Genomic DNA, 25,131 nt, shown 5'->3' with positions numbered 1-25,131 from the left:
CCCCTCGAAGTAAATAGTGTGGCCATTGTCCTTTGGTTCAGGCTACACCAATGCAAACTGAAACGGGGGTGGGAGAGGGGAGGGGTACGGGTGTCAAATATGACCATGTTTCATCGGTGTTTAAAGATGTATATCTTCGCATATATTTGATTTTTTTGGATACCTGATTTTCTTAATATTTATGAAAATTGTTTAAACTGCTGGTCACGCTTGTCAGAAATGTAAGCATCGGAGTTTGACCGCGCCTCGTATTCGCTAGCACATAACGCCGTGTAACGCCGGTAACACATAGCACTGCCACGCAGAGCTATAGCACAACCTGTCCTGCCCTGTCGAAAGACAAGCCCGGCCCCGTACTCACGTGCCACATCGCCATTAGATAAGCAGTACAGACCCCGACACCGGATTTTGGCCAAAGATGTCTGCACCGAAACCCCATCTAACCCCCGAAATCAAGTATACCAAGGTAAGTTACTTTGTGGATTTTTCAGACCGTTATAAGAACAGTTGACACCTGTTTGCATGAATAGTCGATGGACCATGAAGTGTTAAAGAGATGGTAGGACCGTGGGTGGACTTGAACTCTCTTTATGATGTTGCCTCCGAGGCAATAGAGGGACCTTCGACCCTTGTAATCGAAACGTTTCGGTACAGGTCGAGGGATGGCATTCTGTTTAATAGCATACGGTGCATTTTAGCTTTGGCACTGCTTAGGTTATATCCCTGCGTACGATGACGCCGGGAATACACAGCATCGTACGCAGGGCTAGCACGCTGTACAGCCTAATTCTTGACATTTTACGGATAATATTTACACTGATCAAAGCCTGTAACGGACCTCGCTTCTCATGTTATCAGCTGATATCAATGTACAGTTGTTGCAATTATGCGGGCGCGGGTCGATTTTTAATAGTTCTCAGTTTACAGAACTTTAACTCAAAGTGTGTTTTCTGCGTGTGCCACAACGAACTGTCGAAGTGGTAGCATTTTAATACCTTGCATAACATCAGTCAGTGCATAAATAACGCAGTGCGCCATCGATCCCAGGTACGTGATTACGTAACATCGATGAGGAGTCCGTAAGTCATTGTATTTCCATATATTAGGGACCGTTCAGTTTTTACGGCGGGGGGGGGGGCCGGCAAAATCCAGTAATTTTGGAATCCGCAAAGGGGGGGGTCATCGCTTTTTCACTGGGAGGAAAGGGGGGGTCACCACATTTTCAAAAACATAATACCAACAATAAAGTTCACTTTATGCCATGGCCATGATCGACCCTCTTAACCGGCGGGCCGCCTTCGGCGGCCCACTACAATAAATATACATTATGTATTACCCATGACCCTCTTAACGGGCAGACGCCTTTGGCGGCCCACTCCAATTAGGTTTACTTCATGTAATGGCCATGATTGACCCTCTTTACCGGCGGGCCGCCTGCGGCAGCCCACTACAATAAATTGACTTTATGTAATACCCCCGGCAATCTTACCGTAAAATTCCCAATTGAAGCCGCTGCTTGTATTAGAAACATTTTTGAGGGATCCCTAGGATCACGCACTGAATAATGGTAATGGCCGCGCGCCTTCAGCGGCCCTGTCCAGTAAAGTCTACTTTATGCAATAGCCATGATCGACCCTCTTTACTGGCGTGCCATCTTTGGTGGCCCACTAGAATAAAGTTGACTTTACGTAATGGCCCATGACCCTCTTAACCGGAGGGCTGCCTTTGGCGAACCACTCCAATAAGGTTTACTTTATACAATGTCCATGGACATGAGTTGTCCATGGAAATGAAGTTAAAAATTGCCTTACAGTCGTCCTAATTAACAGACGTTTCAATGGATGTGGCTGAGAAGTTTGTGCACTGGCATCTCTGCTACACGAATAAAGTGTGCCGCCGCGTACCGGAGTTCAAATCCAAACCATGCGGGTAAATTTGACATATGGGTTTTGATTATTTTTCAGGAGGGGGTCATCAATTTTTTTCGTCTGACAAAGGGGGGTCATCTTTTTTTCACAAAAGATGCAGGGGGGGTCTTTATTTTTTTGAACACCGGCGACAAGATTTTGCCGCCCCCCCCAGGCCGTAAAAACTGAACGCTCCCTTACATGCCTCGTATATCGAACGTCGCGCGCTCCATAGGATTCATTATTACATGCCTCGTATATCGAACGTCGCGCGCTCCATAGGATTCAATGGTAACTCGTCGATGACGTCGCGGGCCGCATGGTCATCATTGGACTGAAAGTGAACTGGAACTATTTTCAACTTGACAACATTTTGATGTAAAAATGTCGAAATTTCATGTTTTGCACAGGAAATCCGGTTTTGGAAAATTTTGCAGAAAAAAAATTGATAAACCGCATAACAGTAGTTTAAATATATCATTACGCCATTCGATGATGAAAATCGTTCCATTTTTAACGAATTTTCTTCTAAGATGGAAATAAAGCATTGGATTATCATTTGCCAATAAGTCTAAATATTTTGAGTGAAAACTATCTAAGAGAGGCATGTAATAAAAATATTATAGCCCAAACATGGGACTATGTACCCTCGGGGCAGGAGACAATTTGCCCTCCTAACGTCAGGCAAATGTCACCTGCCCTCGGGCACATAGTCCCATGTTTGGGCTATAATGATATAATGGTAACTCGACGTCGCGGGCCGCATAGTCATCACTGGACTGAAAGTGAACCGGAACTATTTTCAACTTGAAAACTTTTGGATGTGTAAGTCTTGCAATTTCATGTTTTGCACAGAAAATCCGGGTTTTGGAAAATTTCGCATAAAAATATTGATAAACTGCATAACAGTAGTTTAAATATATCAATGCGCCATTAGATGATGAAAATCGTAACTATTTTTAAACCGTTTTTTCGTCTAAAATGAAATAAAGCATTGACTATAATTTGCCAATAAACGTAGTTTTGGTGCAAACTGAGTAAGAGAGGCATGTAATAAAAATTTTATAGCCCAAACAAAGGGACAATGTACCCTCGGGGCAGGAGACCATTTGCCCTCCTTACGTCGGGCAAATGGTCACCTACCCTCTGGCACATAGTCCCATGTTTGGGCTATAATATTTCCAATATTTTACAATAACGGCATTGAAATTATCGCGAATCCTTGGATTATGTTGCCGTTCAACGTTGATGTAGACCTATTAAAGGGGAATTGTTGGTAGAATGTACTTGTCAAACGGATCCCTGGTGTATGTTGGTGGATTGTCTTCAGTGCAAAGCAAGTGGCAGAATTTCCCTTGCAGATAAAAAGGGGGGTGAAACAGGGTAACAACCCCCTCATTGTACTTATTTAGTGTTTTTCCATTACAAGAAGTGTACGGTATGCCTCTTTCCCCAGGTGTAAAATACCTTTGTGCTAATATACAGGATGTGGTCCATTTAAGATAGTTCGTCACTCGAAAATGAAGATTTTTGCTCAAACTTTCTTCTAGCAAACTTCCTCTTTCAAAAGTAAAGAATGAAAATTAGGAACACCGTGCAAAATTTGATATCTGAAATTCAAAAGGGTTGTCATCTCAGTGTTATATCTATGACTATGAGGGAAAATATAATTCCTGATTTTCACAATACTGAGCATGTGAAAACTTAGTCTACTCCATACCTTCCAAATGAGCCCCCGTAGGTGGTATAGGGCAAAGAATATTTTAAAAGTTTGAATATCTGTCCAGAAGAAAGCTGTGAATTTCACTTATTCTAGCTCTGCCTTCAACAATGTTGAGCTTTTAAATAGGTTACTGAGGTTACGTAATTGTAGTCTGCTATGCATGTACATCTCATTTGTGGACAATTTGGTTACTTCTCACAAGTTTGTGATTTAATTAGTTGGTGGGGGTTTATAGATTAGTTTCTGTGCATGCATGCTTCTGTGCATGTCTCCATGCAGATATCTCAGACATGCCCCTGTGGATTTCTATAAAACTCAGTACAAGGATGAAACACTACGGAATACATATGCACATCGATTGGTTTTGTGATATGATCAAATATGGCCACCAGGCAGCCATTTTTAGCTCACATGTTCATGCATGTGAGCTAATGTCGCAGTGATGTCTGTCTGTCTGCCTGTCTATCTGTCTGTCTGTGTGCTTGATATCTCAAAAATGGCTCAATAAAATCTGGTACATAGATTCAGTTTGCAAATGGCAGGAACTGATTAGTTTTTGGTGGGTGTGGCTTGCTTTTTGCTCATTTGCATAATTAATGATTTTAGAAAAAAAACATATACATTGAGAACGACTGCACACAATTTGATGAGATTTGCTACAAATGTTGATTACACACCAAGATATATCAGCTGTGAAAGATATTAAGGGCTGACATGAAAGATAATTGCTAATTTGCATATTTAGTGAACTTTCCTAATTAGGGATATATACAGTATCTGAATTTACTCGATCAAAATTGACAAAACTTGGTATGTATATCAAAGATACTATGATTTCACATTATTCAAAGTCCTTAAGCATTTTTACTTCTGCCAATTCCTAATTTGCTTATTTAATGAACTTTCCTAATTAGCGATATATATCTGAATTGACTGGACCAAATGTAATGAAACTTGCTACATATATTGAAGATACTATGATAAAACATTCTTGACAGTCATTAAGCAGTCATTAAGCATTTTTAACTTATCCAACTCCTAATTTGCAAATTTAATGCACTTTTGAAATTAGGGATATATATCTGAATTGACTTGACCAAAATTGATGAAACTTGCTATGTACATTAAAGATACTATGATATGACATTATCGAAAGTCATTATGCATTTTTCCTTCAGCCAATTCCTTCTTTGCATATTTAATGAATTTTCCTAATTAGGGATACATAATTGGATTTACTTGATCAAAGTTGGCAAAACATGCTATGTACATTGATGATTATACCAGATTATACCAATATTGAAAGTCATTTCACATTTTCATATCAGCTGATTTATATTTTGCATATCTAATGAGCTTTCACAGTTTGGCATATATAGCTTGAAGGACTTGACCAAAGGCAATTAACTTGCTATATAAAGGGTGATACAATGACAGCAGTCAAAGAAATTAATTATTTTTATTTCAGCTAATTACCGGTACATATTTGAATACTTAATAACCTTTAGAATTAATCTACGACCCGCTTCACCTGTCAATCATTTCCTCTCTGTTAGGTTGTTGTCATTGAGGGTGCAGTGGAAGACAACAGTCCCTCATGCCTTTATACGGCACTTGTGGCTCACACCTTTGGCGCTTTGCTTGCAATTCCCCCCACCGTCGTATGTGCAAGAGACTACACTAATAAGAGACAGAAAAGGCACAAGGGACTGTCAACGGTCTAAACGGAGTCAAGCAGTTTTGAGCTCTACTTAAGACAATTTCTCCTGCTTGCCTTTGAGTATATAGAGTATAGTTACGCCTCTCATGCATAGTATTTTTGTGTTCGTGGAAAGGGTAAACAATGCAGCTGTCCAAAGTTTGTTTGAGACGACAATTTGTCTGGCTCAAACCAGAACATTTTCTATCCATCTGATCCAACAGGCTGGTGAAAAACTAATTATTTTGTGTGATTAAGAGCCAATGATTGCATGTAAGACTTGTGAACTCGACTACAAGATTTGCAGCACTTTCGTTGATTCTCATTCACAGACCATCAAACAAAGGATGCATTCAGTGCCTCTGTGGTCATCCATCATACCTGGACATCCACAAAGTGAATTTATAAATCAATTAACAAAAGCTTTGAATCATAATTTTGTTGATTTTGTCATGTTGCCAGATCTTCATCAACAATGAATGGCATGATTCCGTAAGTGGGAAAACTTTCCCGACCCTGAATCCTACCACTGGGGAAAAGATCTGTGATGTTGCCGAGGGAGACAAAGTAAGTGATGTTGAATTAAGCACTTTGCTTTTGTGCAGATCTGGCAAAGCCTACCAAAAGTACTATGTTCAAATCATCAAATTTTTCATATTTTACCATTTGCTCCAACTGCAAATGTATTTTCTGCTTCATGTTTTACCATTGGATCCCAGAAAGGGGTGGTCAGAATGCTGATGTCTTATCACATCGCAAAATTTGACAGTATTTTTCTTATTGTGCAGCAATGCATACACTTTATTATTTTCCTACTTTTACACACTTTTTGGCTGAACTCAGTGTGAATATCTTTCAAATTTGACATCTGCCCAAAATACTTTGGGAATGTTTGCTGTAGATTTTATTCGTTCTTGACCATCCCAAAGATGTAATGGTCCATTCCATAACAAGATCACTTTAAAGCCACAATAGCTGCGAATTTTATGCAATATTTTCATGATTTTATTTTTAAACCAAAGTTGTTTGGTGTAAATGTGCTAACTGAAGGACGTGTATAGAAGTATCGCTGATTTGGACCATGCCTACCGTAAACGTTTTAACAGGCAAGATATATAAACAGGTGCCGCACTCATAAAATGGTGCCCAGCGGAAAAGTACAAAAACACAATATTTCCTGTACATACACATTGTGATCATACCAGAAACAACCATGATGCCACTAGCTTGAACGCACAACGCATAATGGTCAAAATTTTGTTGTTGCAATTTTTATTTTTCTGTCATATGATTAGTTTTTGAAAGTGGCGGGAAATCTAAAATGTTAAAACGTTTGAATTTCCAATGTTTTGCACTTTTTCAGTCTTTAATGGGTCTTATTCAAAGAAAACTCTTGGAAAACTGAGGATATTTTGAGATCGGTTTATTACACATTCGCAGCTATTGGGGCTTTAAAGGAGTATGTTTGAATATTGAGCGTTCACAATTGTGAACTTTTCTTAACATTGCACTTATTGTTGCACCATTTTTATCGTTCCGCAACCATGAGACCAAAAAATAAATTGTATCTACTGTTACATATGCTTGTTGTTGACAGGCTGATGTCGACAAGGCAGTTGTTGCGGCCAGAGAGGCATTCGACTTGGGATCACCATGGAGAACCATGGATGCGTCTGAACGTGGCGTCCTTCTCAACAGGTTAGCTGATCTTATCGAAAGAGACAGAGAATACATCGCCGTAAGTTTGCCACACATGACCATTTAACAGTAATTAACAATATATGAATCAATGCACCATAGATACATGTAGCAGCAAATTATATGTTATTTGTAAACAGAAATGGAATTTTGCTGAGCGTTAAATGTTTTTTAAAAAAAATAGGTAATAGAGATCAAATATTGATAGCAGGTCTGAAATATGTCATTTAGTGGCATTATTAACCCTTTGAGTGCCAAAGTCAATTTTTGTCGACTTTATAAATATACCCTAGTCAGTTTTTTTCGGATTTTTACCGAAATTTTGATAAAAGACTGAAGCCAATGAAATATGATGTCCATCTTGTCTAACATTATTAAAACGTCCATAGAAAAATTCATAAAAAATGGTAAAATGTTGCACTAAAATTTTGGTTGGAAAAATTACAGCACTCAAAGGGTTAATATGCAGGCTTATTGTACACAAGGACATTGTTGCTTTTTCTTTCAGTGTTTAATAATGTGAATAGAATTTAAGTAGCAGCAATAATCAGATAACAAAGAAGGTATTGTATTCTCAAAGCATACATTATTTTTTAAAGAAACATGGAATGGCTTTGACTAGAGTAAGACATAATGTGTTCATTAGAGTTTCTGAATGCTGCAGGGTAGTCAGACATGTTGAAAATTATCCTGCAAATGTAAATGGTTAACCCAAAGAACGCTCATCAGCCAGAGATATTTTACCATTCTATAGTTTTGGTAATGTTGCTACATTTTGGCCACAGCTGTGGTAGGATAATAACAAAACATTTTATAATCTCATTCAAACACAGACACTGGCAGAATGTTTGCTTGTAGATTTCATGCTGTCAGTGTGTTCATTTTTAGCTTGAAACAGGTAAAATTTACTCTTACTGGCAAGTTACTAAGTTTTGGTGGATATTTTAACTTTTCATAAAAAACTTGGTCATCTATGAATTGGCGTACATTTATTCACTTTCAGTGAACTCCCCTCCTTTCCAGGTTCTTATCACTGTCAGTGCATGCTTGATATGCCAGAAACCTGTCGACTCATACCCTAAGACACTAGATTTTCCCCAATCAGTTTTTGCTGAACTTTGGATTACTAATCAATAACTGCCTGATTTGGAGGATCAAAGGGTGGAACAAAGGTCATGTTTGGCAAATATACAAACATAGTACCACATGACAGAGTTGTCACCGCATGCAGAAAATAAAACATGTGATTTAGGAGTTGTTTGTTTGAAAACTTCTTTTGAAGGAAACCACTGCATTTTTTGTAGATCCCCTTATTTTACAAACAAATACAAATGTATCTGTAAATACTGGTATACATTTTACAAACACATCGAGTGTTTTAAAATGGCAGCTGTAACGTTATAAATCTGTGTCCACTATTTTCATCAGCACATTTTACAAGCATTTCACAATTGATTACCAAAATGAACATTTGAGAACTAAGACAAGAAATGTGTATCATTCAGAATCTTAATAGGATAGCAAAAACACTAAGTACAGCTTGGATACCCCAGTATTCTACATCACACAGTGGAGAAATCAAACATGATTCACCCAGCAGTTTTCAGGTTGTTGTCATAATCTATGCAGAAATCAAATAATATGCATTGATTTGTGATTGAATATAATGCTGCTTTTGAGATATTGAAAGATACTGATAATGAACAATTCACTGGTGCCAGTTTTCTTCAATATTTAAAACATCAACAAATACTGAATTAATTTGTTTGATTTGGATGTATCGCCTACGTGTCACATGAACTTTGATATTCTGTATTACCATAAAAACCCTATCATTCGATCAGAAAAAAATAATAACGATTTTAGATTGTCAAATATAAAGCCAAAATCATTTTAGTGGTCAAATTATTAGGGATTTCAACTTTTTTGACAGTTCATAAGTGATATATTGCTTACCATCTTGGATGATTGAAACATATAAAGGTGACTTTCCTGAAGTCCTCACATAGACATTCTGTGCTGTACATTGTATTGTTCTGTGTATTTTATCGAAAATAAATGTTCCAAAAAACAGTTTGTCATGATTGGTTGGTCAAATTATTAGAGATTGAGAAAGTCCCAATTTCCATCGGTGGTCGAACTGATAAGGGTAAAATAAAATTACGTTTTGAGAAAAAATAGGGTGGTCGAATTAACAGAGTGTCGAATTGATAGGGTTTTTACGGTGAGTCAAAATTGATAGATCAGTACCATGTCAATACTCAGATATATGGCAGATTTTCCACACTTTCTGTCTCAATTTTGATCCCTTTACTTTCCATAGATTTTGTAATGGGAAATGGGCCGTATTTAAGTCACCCAAACATTGCAATGTTCTTAAAACAAGATATTATTAAATTGGATTGAAGTGACAAATGTATAATATTTATATTTAATTGTGAACTGTCTTCGAATATAGTTTTCATTTTCCTATGAACTTGGTTACAACTAAGAGTGTTTCCAAAGAGCACCAGAATACACTTTGGACAGTTGTGTGAGCTTATTATCACTATAAATGGCCCTTGGCTGAAATGGTGCCTTCTCCAAAATTTGTTCATGTGTTAATTTTTAGAAGCAATTTAGGTTTTTACTTGCATGTATAATAGTTCATTTTCCATTTCTTTATCTGTTTCCTGTTTTGCTATTTCTCAATAAAACACCCTTTGGTTTATCTCAATGCAGTTGTGGCATGTTCACAGATATACTTTTCTACTACCAGAAGATCCCCAAGACTGAATGAAGTGTCTGAAAGATTTGCATATTTCACACACATGACTGAATAGACTGTACAAATGCAAGGCTCTGAGGAATGCCATTAAAAATCAGTCTCCATTATCTATCATTCATTTTTAGCTTCTCGTCTATTTATAGACAGAGAAGTTATTAGAGTTGAAAACCAGTATGGTGCTGTCAACTTCTAACTTCCGTCCGTCAATATCTGTAAATGTCATGCCATTGTGATGGGTCATATCATAAACTGGTTTCTTTCTTTCTTTCTTTATTTTTTGTTCTCAGAGTTTGGAAACTTTGGATAATGGGAAACCATTCATGGTAGCGTACTTTGCCGACCTTCCGTTGTCCGTTAAGTGTCTAAGGTGAGTCTAAGGAAAGGAAAGCTCCCACAAATCATTATTATCAACAACGACATTCAACTTTGCACTCATTGTCCTTTTCCATACCAGCTCAATATTCGCTATGAGGTCAACTTTATTACATCAGTCAAGGGTTACATATATATCTATGTCCTGTAAATCTTAACCCTTTGAATGCCAAAGTCAAGTTTTGCCGCCTTTTTTTGCCTTATTTTCAGATTTTTTCCAAAATTTTCACCAAAAACTCTAGCCAATGAAAAGTAATGTCCATGTGGTTCAGATTTATCAAAAAAAATTCAAAAATTCATAAAAAATTGGTAAAATTTTGCACAAAATTTTGCCTGGAAAATTTACAGCACTCAAAGGGTTAGTTGCAACTTTGGATGTATTTTTCTGTATTTTTTATTAGGTCGTAAAGTAACCCCCAAAGTCATGCCAAATATCTTTTAATAGGTTGACTTATCAATATAGCCTGTATGTATATAATATTGAACAGCCAGTAATGCTATCTTTTGTGGATTTTTTGACTATTTTTATTTGTAACGTCAACCATAATTTTTTTAGCTACTCCCCAAAGCATGTCAGTGTACACAGTATTCAGCTTATCAAGTCAACCTGTACATGCGTTAACGGCGTTGTTTTGGTGACGAGTGAATTCTGATCTGGAGTCGAATTCAAATGTAAATAATAATAGTAAATTCCACACATATACTGACGCCATGTTGACAAGAGTGGGTATTATTTGATTCATGCTGACAATTAACTGAACTTTTGACTAGGCTTGAAAAACAACATGCCAGAATGTCGGGCAATATGTACACAAAATAGTTACTGGCAAGGTTAAGTACTGCATATTTCAACATACTTATGAAATGAAAATAAAACATGTACCTGTTTCATAGAAGAAATATGACAGTATCATGAACAGTAAATATAGCTCTCATCCCTGAATGACTAGACTATTTTAGAACCACTGAAAGCATATACATAAACATGATTTTCACCGACTACCGGTATGTATGTTTTTCACAATTGCCATATGTTCACCTTGAATGTGATGATCTGTGACAAATGAAATGGACCAGATAAACTTGTGTTTATCACCATGGTGACCATAACATATGCATGCATGTGTACATTGATTATTATGCTAAATGGCTTCCATCAGAAAAGTGATAATGTTCGATTTGAGAACCGTCATGAGACGTTTTGGAACAAAAATACTCCCATAGTACTATGCAAGAGACATTACAACTCGTAATCAGAAATCTTACAACTAATGTGCAGTAAAAATCAACATCAGTCCATGTTGGGTGTTGGGCTGTTCACAGTTGATGTCATTGTTCTCTCATTAATATGCAAAAGTAAATATTTTTCCGCATTTTTATGCTTTGATATTAGGATTTTTTCAATGCTTTTAATTGATATTAGGATTTTTTTGATGCTTTTAATGCTTTGATATTAGGATGTTAAGGTTGTATACAACAATAATTTTTAATTTGTTCTGTGCTTGAATTACACCAGAAAGCAAACAAAAATTACAAAGGATTGTTTCTTTTTTCTAAATCAAGGTATTATGCTGGATGGGCTGATAAGACTCATGGTAAAACAATCCCTATCGGTAAGTCATCTTTATGATTTCGATAAAAATTTATGAACTATGAAATTTTCATAATAAAATTATGAATTTTCATAACAAAAATAAGGAATTGATTTTATGAAAAAAGTAGAAATTCTAAGTCATCCCAAGGATTTTTATGGAAATTTATGCAAAGATTCTTCTCTCAAAGAAATTCCTGGTGTTCATCTTTGTTTTGAAATCAAATACAATTGAAATATACTGGGATGTCACTCCAATTTTGCAGTTATATAATCTTTTCCATTTTTAAGCCATTCAAAGATATTGTAAAATATAGCATATTTAAGGTAGTAAGCGCCTTGAAAGTGAAAGACTTAAACTTTTGCTCAAACTTTCCCGAATGAAACCATTCTCTTACCAAATCAACCATCAAAATTGGGGGGTTACTGTGCAAAGTTTACACAACATTTTGCGATATTTGAAATTCAAAATGGCCACCATTCCTGTGTTAACTCTATTAGGAGAGCGGGAATTAAATTTGGGATTTTCAAAAAACTAAGCCAGTGAAGGTAGATCAGAAAAGAGTTGTAGAAATTTGAGAGTCAAACTATCTGTTCCTGAGGCGCATTTTGCTAACTCAGTCTGTATTCATATTCATCTTGAATCAAATTTTTTGAAGCAAATTAAACATGGAGACATATCTTCTTTTTTGTATATTTAATCTGTAAAGGTTAAAGATTGATGCATCATGTTTTTCTTTTCACAATCAGATGGTAACTACTTCTGTTACACTCGCCATGAACCTGTTGGAGTGTGTGGACAAATTATTCCTGTGAGCATTTTAAAATTCTGTTTTTGGGTGTGACACGACAATTTAGCCGTGTGAAAATTACTAATAAGCACAAGCACAACATTTTGCATTTTTTTATTATTCCACATTCAGTGTAACCATAATGTATTTAAGCAATACACCACAGCAAGTGACGGTATACCATGAGATTTTGACCAGTTCACGACATACATGGATGACCAATAGAGAGTTATATGGAGTGATCACTGGTCAAAACTGACTGGTATACCCATTGCTGGGGTGGTTTATATAATGGTATCATATCATAACAGTATATTGAAATTCTGGCGTAAAATACTAAAAATGGAAATTTTTCTCTAGAAAATAAGCTCTCTTGCATCACAATAGTGCGATATCGCACATATAGCATGGTTATTTTCACGTCTCAACCAATCAGATCACTTTATTTTCATCACCAATATACTGATATGATATTCCCATTGCCAGTAATTGTTACTGTTTCATATACATGTCAGATCATGTCAGATTGCGGAATTTTGGATTTTGTTAAGTCTAGAAAGATAAATCTGAGCAGACCATTACATAATGCCAAGTAATCAATGTCCTTGCATATTATGAGGTTGTTATGAAAATACCAGAAAGGAGGCACAAGGACATTGGCACAGCGTATCGCCCGACAAGAAGTGGAGGGCAATGGGCGGCGCACTGTGCATCCTTTGTGGTATTTTCGTGATAACCTTATACAATGTCTTACATTCATGACTGAGTCGTCAAGTTGTCAGAGTAGTGACTGTTTTTGTGCAATGTCAACAATTTTTCTTCCGATTTATAGCGCAAGTGTGGAACGCTATCTCGGACGCGCTTCTGTTAGTTCTGGATAGTGTGTGCACGACACCTGCACATACAGAGCAAGTTGGAGAGATGTTCTGGCACTTATCCAATGAGAGGGTCCCTTGAAACCGTTTAGCAAGCAGTGAACGTGCAGATACAACTGCATGGGATGGGGCGCCTGGAAACCGTACATGTTACGGAACAGGCCACAGTACTGTAGATTTCCCATAATTCATTATGATTTGTACCCTCGGAGATTCCTCAGTGAAGTCTACCATGTCTCCCATGTGTAGACAAATTCACAGACTGTTTATCAAAATTTTGAAAACGTACTTTTATGCATGCCATTCTTCTCAATTCTCATTTTAAATGATTTGGAAAATTATGCATAATTGAGAGAGGAGATAGCATTTTTGTAAAATTTGCCACAGATTGTGTCCTTAGCCATACAAAATAATGTGATGGAAAGCAGGGAGGCTAGTTGCACCTGTTTTATGAAACAAAAGGATATTGATTTTTTGCAATGGAATAGACAAAAGAAATTTGCATGCTAAGTTTTCTCAGAGAATGACCCCTTCAGTTCATCATAACTTGCTACCCAAAAAGCAAGGCATTTGTAGTACCTACAGAATGTGACTTTTATGGTTGTTTAATGGTTATTTGGAAACTTTCACTTAAATTTCTAAACATACTTTTGCTTGATATTATTTAACAATTATTCTGATGCTGAACATTAGTGCTTACATGCAGAACTGAAAAAGTTTTTAGAAAAGTAACCTTCAAGGATACAAATCAAAGAGAATTGTGGGTAATTTATTGTACTGTGCGGGCGCTCCACATGGATTTTTTAGCACACGCAAAATTCTGTTGTTCTCGATGGTAAATGTATAATAATGTTATGTGGTTTTCTTTTAATTCAATTAGAGGAGGATACATGTGTGTGTAATCACATGTACCATTTTAATGCTAAAATGGCTTGACTTTCAAAGCAGATAAATTAACAAACTGTAAAGGGCTTGTTAAAACATGGCAACTCCAGGTTCTTACCATATGGTGATCTCTTTCTTTTAATGTGATGAAAAGGATAGGGTATAGATAATAATAGTTAATATTCATCATATGAAATTTTTTAACTTCCTGATGACATTAAAATTCTCTCTTTTTTCCCATCTGCAGTGGAACTTTCCATTGTTGATGCAGTGTTGGAAGTTGGGACCAGCCTTGGCAACTGGTAATACCGTCGTTATGAAACCAGCAGAACAAACGCCAATCACAGCTCTCTATGTTGCCTCTTTGATAGTTGAGGTTAGTATTTTTAGTATTAGTAATCAAGGTAGTATGCACCTTGAAAGTGAAAGACTTGAACTTTTGCTCAAACTTTCCCCAAGGAATTTTTCAAAATCAAGAATAAAAATAGGGGGTCACCGTGCAAAGTTTGGAACCAGCAAAACAAATTACCCAACATTTTGCGATATTTGAAATTCAAAATGGCCACCATTACTGTTTTAACTCTATTGGGAAAATTTAATTTTGGATTATCCAAAAACTAAGACTGAAAGATTTCCTTTCTCCAAGAGCTTTAAAATAAGCCCCTACAAGTGTTAGATCAGAAAAGAATTGTAGAAATTTGAGAGTCTGAATGTCTGTTCCCAAGGCGCATTGTACCTTAACTGTACTATACCCGTCGGATGCAGTCTATCACCATAAATTCCATTGTAAGTGACAGCAGAGCTGCATGCCTGTAAACACATTTCACAAAAGCAAGACAGTGAAAACTTTATTTTCTCCAAGAGTTTCAAAGAGTCTACGCAAGTGCTAGACCAGAAAAGTATTACAAAAATTTGAGAGTCCTTAATAATAATATCTGTCCCTACAGCATATTCTACTTTTTAACCTGTGAAGTCTCTTTTCCAATTCTATCTCCCTGATTCATGTGCACCATTTGAAAATACTCCTTGGATTGTCTAAAAATGCTTACGTCAGAAATGCAACTTGTTTTTCACAGTGCCATTGTGAAACTATTGTTTAGTGTATAGTGATGTGTTTAACTAAACTATTGTTTAGTGTTACACAGGTCCAGAATGGAGATTTGGCAGCATTCTTTATTATGCAAATTAAAGATTCCATCTAAACAAAACAATCTTCGTCAAGGTGAAACTTTGAATGGAGACTTTAAGCAACGAGGAAATCCATTCTGAATGAGGCTTCTGAACCATTTATCCGAAACACTGTATAGTATCAATATTCATAGGATTGAATATCATGATTGAGATATTTTAGTCTCCTTCAAAGGGGATGTAAATTCACTGTTTGTAAGGAAATGATTGATATCTTCTCTGTCGATAGTATTTATCATTTTTATCACATTAGTATAATGGTTTATCAAAGACACTAAAATTAAATCACAATGAAGGCTTTTGCAGCACTGCACAAAAAAAAAACATTTCCAAAATCTTATTACAGTAAAGAAGAATTATGTGCTCGGTTATGTAACTCATCAGATGAAAAACATCTGCATCAAGGATTCAGCCTAAAAGGTCGTTCACACATCGAAAACGGAAGACAAACTTTTGCTCAAACTTTCCTACAGCAAACTTTCAACCGTTTGCTTTCACATTCAAGAATAAAAATCAAGGGTCACAGTGCATATTGTGGAACTCCAGAAACAAATTACCTAATATTTTTACCCATATTTGAAATTCAAAATGGGTGCCATCCATGCGTTGTCTCCATGGGGCAAAATAAAATTCCCTATTTTCACAAAACTAAGCTGATGAAAACTTTATTTATTCCATAAGCTTCAAAATGAGCCCCCAGTGAGTGGTAGGCCAAAAGAAGTTTGAGAGTCAGAATATCTTAACTCAGTTTTCAGTGACAAGTGAGTTCAAGTCTTTTCAAAAAGATTGCTAGGAAGCCGTCGGCTTAGAAATTACCTTCTTTCTAATTCAGTTGTCTATTAGCCATAAAATCATATGCTTGACTTTTAGCCTAGCAATGAAGGGTGAATTTATTGCATGTCAACGTGGCAATATTTGACATAAAATCCGCGCTGATAAAAATTTGGACTGACACTCAAAATCATGTAAAATGAAACATTCACAAAACGAAGCACTTTTGTGACAAATCAAATATTATACCTATGATTAACCATTTCTCACCCAAAGTTTGAAATAACCCTATCGTTTACAATTTGATGGTTAGAACTGAAAATCAAAGGGATGTATCGTTTCAGCTGAAACACACATCTGTTACTGAAGCCACGACCCATTTAATGTGATTTGTGCTTGTCACTTTCAGGCCGGTTTCCCACCTGGTGTCGTCAATATTATTCCGGGATATGGCCCCACAGCAGGTGCTGCCATCTCTGAACACATGGATGTGGATAAAGTTGCCTTCACTGGTTCTACTGAGGTAATTAGGTGACACATGGAACAGTAGTAAAATAAGTAACATTCATATAAAGTTTTCAGGTGTCATCACGCAATTCTTTCATGCTATGTACAATAACAGCATTCATATTACCACAAAGCAATGACACTGCTGTCAGGAGTCAGAGACATATTTAAGTGATTATTTTGTTGGCACATTTTCAAAGTGTGAAAGACTTAAGGTGGTTGGAAAGGCTAGAGCGTCAGTTATAAATTTCAACAAAACTATTAAAATATAAAAGTAGTCAACATTCTCTGTGGAATAAAAAAAACTAGACATTTGGGCACAAAGGCATTGCAGAGTTATAGCCTGTTAAAACTTCTGAAAAACTGACCAAATAAGAAGACGTTGGGGAGTCCTTAGTGTATTAACTATGGTAGAGGTCCCCTAGCTTTTAATAAAATGTTTGAAAAGGGAAAGTCATTATTTGCTGTTTTTCAGGAAAGTTTGACAAGGTGGTGCTGGCATTCAGAGTGAGTTACGTTATTGTAAATGCATTTTTAGATTCTTTGAGTGTCAAAGAGGTGTCAAAAGTGAGATTAACCAAAAAGACTGCTCTATGACTTCAAAAGAGGGGTGCAAATATGGCTTGTTTTCAACATTTTTGACAGAATAACAGTTTTCCTACATAATTGTATACCAATTTAATCCAACTTTGAAATGAGATATGGACATGGAATTTTTACAGCCTATTAACAAGGTTACAGATAAGATATGTACGGCACAATTTTCCTGTATTTGAGGTACTTTTTGAAAAATCACATTTGAAATTTGAAAGAATTTTTAATAATTTTTTGATATATAAACCATGTAAAATCATAAAAACAAATTTTATTTACAAATCCTGCCGTACAAATCTTACAATAAATAGTGTCAACATATTTATAATTTGGTAATATTAATACTATCCAATTATTATTAAATTAAAATATGTAAAAAAAATATGAAAAATTAATTTTTAATATTTACTGGTGTCATATTTCAAAATCATGGCTGCAAATATACAATTGTTATATTCTTTGGAGAAAATATTAACTAAGGGAGTTATCCTGAAAATTGAACTAAATATCTTTATTCTAACACTTGAAACTTGACATTAACTCTGAGAAAAGAATTGGTGCAAAAATAGCCTTTCCAACCACCTTAAAACCATCAATATTTCTGTTCCTCTGTGTGTTTGTGTGTGTGTTTTCAAGCATCTCAGGGAAAATGTACCATTAATCAGATAAATCAATGAAGATATCTAGATTGCAATGTAGTAGAGTTTTCTAGCATAAATTGTCATAATCTTTGCCTCATTTTTGTTTACAGCACATGGAGGCTTTTAAGTGCTTAACCACTTGTCTATATACTTTTAAATAGTATATCGCATCATACAACTCATTCTAAACTTGTCATATGTTTTTTTTTGTGACAAAAACTAGGTTGGTCAGATCATTTTACAAGCTGCAGGCAAGAGCAACCTGAAGAAGGTCACTTTGGAACTTGGAGGAAAGAGTCCGAACATTGTAATGGAAGATGCAGACAGTGAGTCAGTGACACTGAAAGTAGTGCCACATTTTCAGCATCACCAAAAAAAGCCCCACCTGTTGATTTCTAGGATAGCCAGTTCAGTGAATATTAATATACTCTACACCCATCAAGAAAATTACAAGTCTCTGCAAATTTCAAGTCTCACAAAAGAAAGTACTTTTGTCCATCTAACATACAATTTTTACATTTTGTACCATAATAATGATATTGCTGTAGAAGGTGGCATGCGTAAGGCGTACAAAACTTTGCTGAAAAAGTTTTCTGAATATTATTATACTGTAAATCGTATCTGTCTTCAACAATGTTTCTTATCTTCTCCTTGCAGTGGAAGATGCAGTGGAGAAGAGTCACTTTGCGCTCTTCTTCAATCAGGGTCAATGTTGCTGCGCAGGATCCCGAACGTTTGTACATGAAAGTGTGTACGACGAATTTGTGAAGAGGAGTGTTGAAAGAGCCAAGAAACGCAGCGTTGGAAATCCCTTTGAGGCGGGAACAGAGCAGGGCCCACAGGTAATCCAACCAAATTTGACATTTCTGGAAATAAGTTTTTGCTTAAAATTAATTCCAAGTGTTGCCTTCTTACTATTACAAGTGCTATCATATTCTGAGTGATACTTTTGTATTAGTTCATAATGGATTTTAAGCGTTTTTATGTACTCTTCTGTGAAAAAAACAGTGACAACTTTCAAACCAATATATACCGGTAATACACCAAATTTTCATTTAATTTTCAAAATAGGAAGGGGGCAAATCAAAATGAAATGAGAATAGAAAAGGGTAATATTACAATGGTGTAAATTTTTTCACAAAGTATTGTCACTGATGATAGTGATGAAACAACCCTGATAAGGTCAAGGGTCATTCAATGAATAATGTCTTGATGTCTGGACATATTTTACGGTAGTTTCATGTTCAATGTGAAGCTGATTGTCAGTTTATGAGCGTTTGTTATTTCTTTTCTCTTTTAGGTGGATGAAGAGCAGATGAACAAGATCTTAGATCTGATAGAGAGCGGCAAACATCAAGGTGCCAAGTTGTTGATTGGAGGCGATCGTCTTGGTGACAGAGGATATTTTATAAACCCAACTATCTTTTCCGATGTCCAGGATGACATGAGAATTGCCAAGGAAGAGGTAGAACTTGTCACTTTGACTTTTTGTGTTGGCTTTTGATGTTGTAATCAGAGAGCTGACAGCATGCACAATGAGAACTGAATCATTGAACGGAATCATTTAACCCTTTGAGTGCCAAATTCAATTTTTGTTGCCTTCATAAAATATATCAGATTTTTGCCAAAATTTTGATAAAAAAGTATAGTCAATGAAATGCGATGTCAATTAGATCAAAAACTATCAAAAACATTTTAGAAAAATTCATAAAAATCAGTAAAATGTTGCACTAAAATTTTGGCGGGAAAAATTACAGTACTGAAAGGGTTAACATGAAGAATCAGAAGTCTTTTGCTATGTTCTTTAAAGACAGCATGTCCTTAACAAATGGTAATATTGGAGGGTCTCAGATTATTTTGTGTTCATACAGTATAAATATCTGGTATTCTCTGTGAAAGATCTACAGGTGATGGTATTTTGTCGACAAAAAGTAAATGTATCATTGAGGTTTTTCACAAAGGCTTCAGTATGTAGCTGTATGATTTGGTGAGCATGAGAACATTTTTTTCTTCCAGTGATACCATTTCATTGATACAGAAATAAAAAGGAAATTGAAATCGGTGCCCAAAATTTTTTTCTGCTCACAACCCTTAACAAAACTTCTGATATACCTGTGTCAGTGGATACCGTTGACTAAATAATCACTTTTAAAAGTATATTGAAGATCGTCATAGGGGACTTATAAATCCTATTTTGGCATAATAATTAACACCTATTATTAGTGCACATTGTTATATCTTTGTATTTTTTTTGGCCACTGTTTATAGATCTTTGGACCAGTGATGCAGATCATGAAATTTAAGGACATAAATGAAGTGATTAAGCGTGCCAACACAACAGCTTACGGCCTGGCTGCTGCTGTTCACACAACAGACATCAACAAGGCTATCATGATTGCAAATGGTGTCAGAGCTGGAACTGTCTGGTAAGACCGACTTGGCCCTTGATCTTCAGAATGCAGGGTCACAACTAGTTCTGGCCAGAAAAATTTGTAAGAGCAGGGATCACTTTTCAAAATTAATATACATGTACCTAATATTACTCAAAATTATTTGTTCAGTTTTGCCAGCCATACCTTCGTCATACATGTCTATTTTCAGTCCATTGAGAAACTTTACGTCTTCCAATAAACAAAGCTACCGTGCACTTTACTACAGGCGTAAATGTTGTTCAGACTTTTTTCAGCCATTTCAAGCTTCATTACTTTTCATCCCAGTTTCGTGACACAGAAATTACTCAGACTTCACCTATGCTTAACCCTTTCAGCGCAAAGTCCAATTTTGTCACCCTTATTAAATATACCAAAGTCAATTCTTGTCAGATTTTTGCCAAAATTTTGATAAAAAACTGTGGCCAATGAAATGTTGTGTTCATTTGGTCCAAAATTATCAGAAAAATTACAGAAAAGATCATAAAAATTGACATTTACAAACAAGGCAAGAAGGAAACATCGTAAAAGTTGTAATCTGAAATATTTAGATATGGAATTCTGAATTCAATAAAATGACAGATGCACATGGAAATTCTGAATTTCTTATTCCTGAGGCACTGCATAAATATCATTTTTCTTCAGTGGAGAGTAAAAATTGTTCTGAAAGTATCTGTGTGAAGTTTACCTTTTCACATACAAGTCTGATATATTAGTTAATATTTATTTCAGAGAAGTGAAACTTAGTTGTACATGACAAACATGTTTCTCAACGAAACCAGTTTAATCTGTTACGCCACATGAAAACAGCTTCAAAACTACTTTAAAGAGCACAATAATTAGTTGACGGCCAGTATGATTTGAGATTGTTTATTTCACTGTAGGTAAAGATAAAACAGTAATTTATCTTGACAAGTTTCAAGCTTGCCACATCTAAACTACATGTACACGTACTTCCTCGTAGACTTACAAATCTACATGTACAATGTACCTGCCATTAGACATACAGGGAACTTAAACTTCACAATGGCTTATTTCAATTTCATTTAAAGCATGTCATTTTCTATGAACTTGAAGTCCAAAGTATTTCCAACAAGTTCCATTTATGGTTATATAATAATGATAAGTTACAGGTATCTGTTCATGAATGCTCAAATTAGTCTTTAGCTACATTATGGAATGTTGTTGATTTTGATTACGTGTAAATATATGTACTTGCACTTGCTTGTTGTTTGAACTTGAATTTGTCATATTTTTGGTGATGTTATGGGCAGAACACAGCTAGAACTTTGACAAAATTATGGTCTGTAATTTTGAAAGGAGTACCATCTGCTGGTAGGTACAGGACTTAGGGACGGACCGTTAGACCTTGGGAGGTGGGGTGGTCACAATAAGATTGTGAATATTTTTGAACAATTGTAAATTTTTGAAAATTTTTTTTCCAAGTGAGTCATGATGTACTAATTTTTTTTTCTCAGTAAACTGTCAGATTTATCATTTTTTTGCGTTCTGATTGTTTTTACTTTGCAAACTAGTCTGAAGATTTTTTTTTCCTAATTTTTTACTTTGAAAATTTTTTTTTTCTGTTTTTGACACACCCCCCCCCCCTCCCCTGAGCCAATGGTCCATCCCTTAGCATCCAAACCCTAGGATGGTTTCCAACTGGCATAAATGAACTCGCGTGCTGGTAGTGTTGCAAGATGTCAGCCATACAAATACATTGTACACTATGACTAAAAGGATATACTATTGCAGGGTTAGAAATAATATTTCTTTTCCCTGACCCACTGTGATATATTTAGCACTCTATTCTGACCTTTGGAAATATTAAAGTTTGATATGATTTGGTGAAAAACGAGAGATACACTAATCTATATTGATTCTTATGTTAGGAGTCAAGCCGTTGTCAAACCCTTATCAAATGATTGCTAAATTCATAGATTATTTGAAAGTGGACAATTAATTTTCCTGTTTTCCTACATGTGTGTGTGAATTACCGGTAAAATGTTGCACTAAAATTTTGGTGGGAAAAAATACAGCCCTCAAAATTGAGATAAGCTAATTAGGACAAAAATTTATGTTACTCATATCATTGTCATTTGCGAAGATCAGTACCTAAGATGTGCTTGGTGTCCTGACTCAACCACGGTTAGACCTCTACACAGGGACGTAGGAATGTACTGTAGTATTTGAGAGGTTTTATCTTTGCATCTTTAATTTTTACTCTGCAGGGTCAACTGCTATGACGTGTTTGGTGCCCAGGCTCCGTTTGGTGGATACAAAATGTCTGGAAGTGGACGCGAACTCGGAGAGTATGGACTGGAAGCTTACACTGAAGTCAAAACTGTAAGTTCAGGTTAAAATTTTCTCCGTTTCTATTTATGCCCTGAAGAGAGGAAGGAAATTGTGTACCCATTCTGCTCTGTCTGTCCACATCTGATCTAAGTTTTCACGAGTTTGTTCAGGCAGACGATGTAAATATAAGGAATGAATAGCTGTGGAATTCCCACATGACCCTAAATCATTCACAAAGCAGTTGGTTGATATTTACAGAGAACAACTGTTACATTACTTGCTGACTGTTAGTCAATGATGGTATTAATTTGCTGTTATTTTTTTCCCACCAAAATATCAGCGCAACATTTTACCAATTTTTTTTATTTTTCTGTAATTTTTTGATAATTTTGGACCAAATGGACATCACATTTCATTGGCTACAATTTTTTATCAAAATTTTGGCAAAAATTTGAAAAAAGTGACTGGGTTTTACTTTATAAAGGCGACAAAAACTGACTTTGGCGCTCAAAGGGTTAATATTTAATAAACATCGACAAACAGCAAGACCATCCCATTGCAGCAAGTATAGTAGCACATACACAGTAGTGTAAAACTCCTCTTAGCAAACAGTTTGTGAATTTTTTTTGTAATATTCAACATTGCATCCCAAAATAAACTAACCAATGATATTTCTTGTTCTATGTTTGTTGCCAGGTGACCATACAAATTCCTCAAAAGAATGCATAATTCAAGACAGCAGAGGATCCACGGTCTTCCTTTTTAATTTCAAAAATTACTCCTACACTGCAACAAGGTCATCAACAATTTTATCCAATTCTGTCAAGTAGTTATGTAGGTACTGTTACATATCAGGGTTTCAGTGATTTCAAGCTGATAAAAACTGAATTATATGATTTTATTTCATATGGACACAATGGACCTATAAGGTAATGGGAAACAGTATGCTACAATAGCAATTAAGTTGCACCTACCAATCTCTGTAGATTAAAAACAAACCCAGAAGAAACAGGGTGATTTTATATGAAATTTTTATAATACAGTTGCTGAATAACATTTTAAGGGACAAGATAACTGATTTGTTTTCCATGATGAGAAAGAAAATTATTCAAAATATCTTGAAGAAATTTAACCTGACCACAAATAATGTCCAGATATGTTAAGATGGGTATCAAAAGATAGTATCAAGGAGCATATTGCCAAGATGTACCAAGGTTTATTGTTTTGTAGAGCAATTCCTCAAGTGAAATAAAATCAACAAATGCAACATTACCGTGTCTTTTGTAGTAGTCATTTGGCCCTGGGAACAGGACAAAATATTGTAGCATTGGCAGAATTAACAATAGAAAAAAAACAAAGCATTTTTTTTGGAAACCGTCATCGTAGTGGGAATGATAGCTTTTATTATGGGTAATTTGAACTTGAAATCTGTGAATATTCATGATAGCTTGGTGTTTTTATGAAAAAACTGCAGGGTAATTCAGTATGAACAGCACTGGTTAATGGGACCTGCAGAATCTTACTGTGTGCCATTTTTAGAACTCGGTGTGTATAAATCAAAGTTTCTTGCAGTTTTTAGAAATAAATAGTGACAACATCACTGTTCGCTCCCATATAGTTATCAAAACAAGTCAATAATTGTATGAAACATGGACATACATATACAGACAGACTGACATACACAGTGGCACAGAGTGATGACATTGACCCCAAGTGTGCCTTGGCCCATGGAGAGTGATAAAGATATAACGAACAGCTGAATGTAATGATAAAATAGTTAAGTATAGGCCTATACAGGCACTGAGAGTGAATATGTTACAGCAATTTGATTAGTTTCTTTTCCTTTTCTACTTCTGTGATAATCTTTAAGACAATCAATCTGCAAGGCAGTTTATGTATTGACAAATATCTTATCTTTTACAAGTATAGTATACACAGTAAACTGTTCTTGATTTTTCATTTACAATATTTGACAAAGACTGAAATACATAACATGCTACCAATGTTTACACTTTGCCTATACACCAGATACATGGAGAAATTTCAACATACAATCATCAACTCAGAAACCCTACAGGGAAAAGTAAACATTGTTTTCTTCCAGAACAGCTGGTGCATCAACATCTGGAACAACTTACAAACTTAACCAATTACACAAGGATGATGACACAAGAGATACAATTAAACTGTGGTGAACTTGACCATCCCTTTCAAATCCTTACCTAACTTGACATCTTAAACTAAAATACACTGCATTGTTAATTGCGCACAAAAATACATGGGGTGGACCATTTGATAAGGGACGGTGTCTGGAAGATCGATGAGGTACATTACAGTATCTTTTTTATCCTATCCATTGAACATTCTTTTTTCCCCACTCTCCCATCTTTTCTTTTTG

At 35.7% G+C, this 25,131-nt stretch overlaps 1 protein-coding gene across 1 annotated transcript; it reads left to right on the top strand.

The window, feature by feature from the left end:
• Positions 1–258: 258 nt before the first annotated feature.
• LOC139143576 (aldehyde dehydrogenase, mitochondrial-like) lies at positions 259–24,005 on the top strand. Its single transcript, XM_070714018.1, has 14 exons — positions 259–466; positions 5,792–5,896; positions 6,927–7,067; positions 10,082–10,161; positions 11,730–11,779; positions 12,508–12,569; positions 14,556–14,684; positions 16,677–16,790; positions 18,233–18,335; positions 18,667–18,851; positions 19,310–19,474; positions 20,278–20,435; positions 22,670–22,784; positions 23,430–24,005. Exons 1-14 carry the CDS (start codon positions 419–421, stop codon positions 23,460–23,462), a joined length of 1,488 nt encoding a protein of 495 aa, XP_070570119.1. The 5' UTR covers positions 259–418; the 3' UTR covers positions 23,463–24,005.
• Positions 24,006–25,131: the final 1,126 nt, after the last annotated feature.

The sequence above is a fragment of the Ptychodera flava genome, chromosome 11 (genome assembly GCF_041260155.1).
Source record: "Ptychodera flava strain L36383 chromosome 11, AS_Pfla_20210202, whole genome shotgun sequence".
NCBI classification, from domain to species: domain Eukaryota; kingdom Metazoa; phylum Hemichordata; class Enteropneusta; family Ptychoderidae; genus Ptychodera; species Ptychodera flava.
This window is presented reverse-complemented; position numbering and strand designations above follow the sequence as displayed.

What these genes read in the sequence shown, in the direction of transcription:
- LOC139143576 (XM_070714018.1), top strand. Translation starts at nt 419, where the DNA reads ATGTCTGCACCGAAACCCCATCTAACCCCCGAAATCAAGTATACCAAG. An exon ending in GAGACAGAGAATACATCGCC is followed by an intron (nt 7,068 to 10,081) that starts GTAAGTTTGCCA and finishes TTTTGTTCTCAG; the next exon opens with AGTTTGGAAACTTTGGATAA. An exon ending in TGTAATGGAAGATGCAGACA is followed by an intron (nt 18,336 to 18,666) that starts GTGAGTCAGTGA and finishes TTCTCCTTGCAG; the next exon opens with TGGAAGATGCAGTGGAGAAG.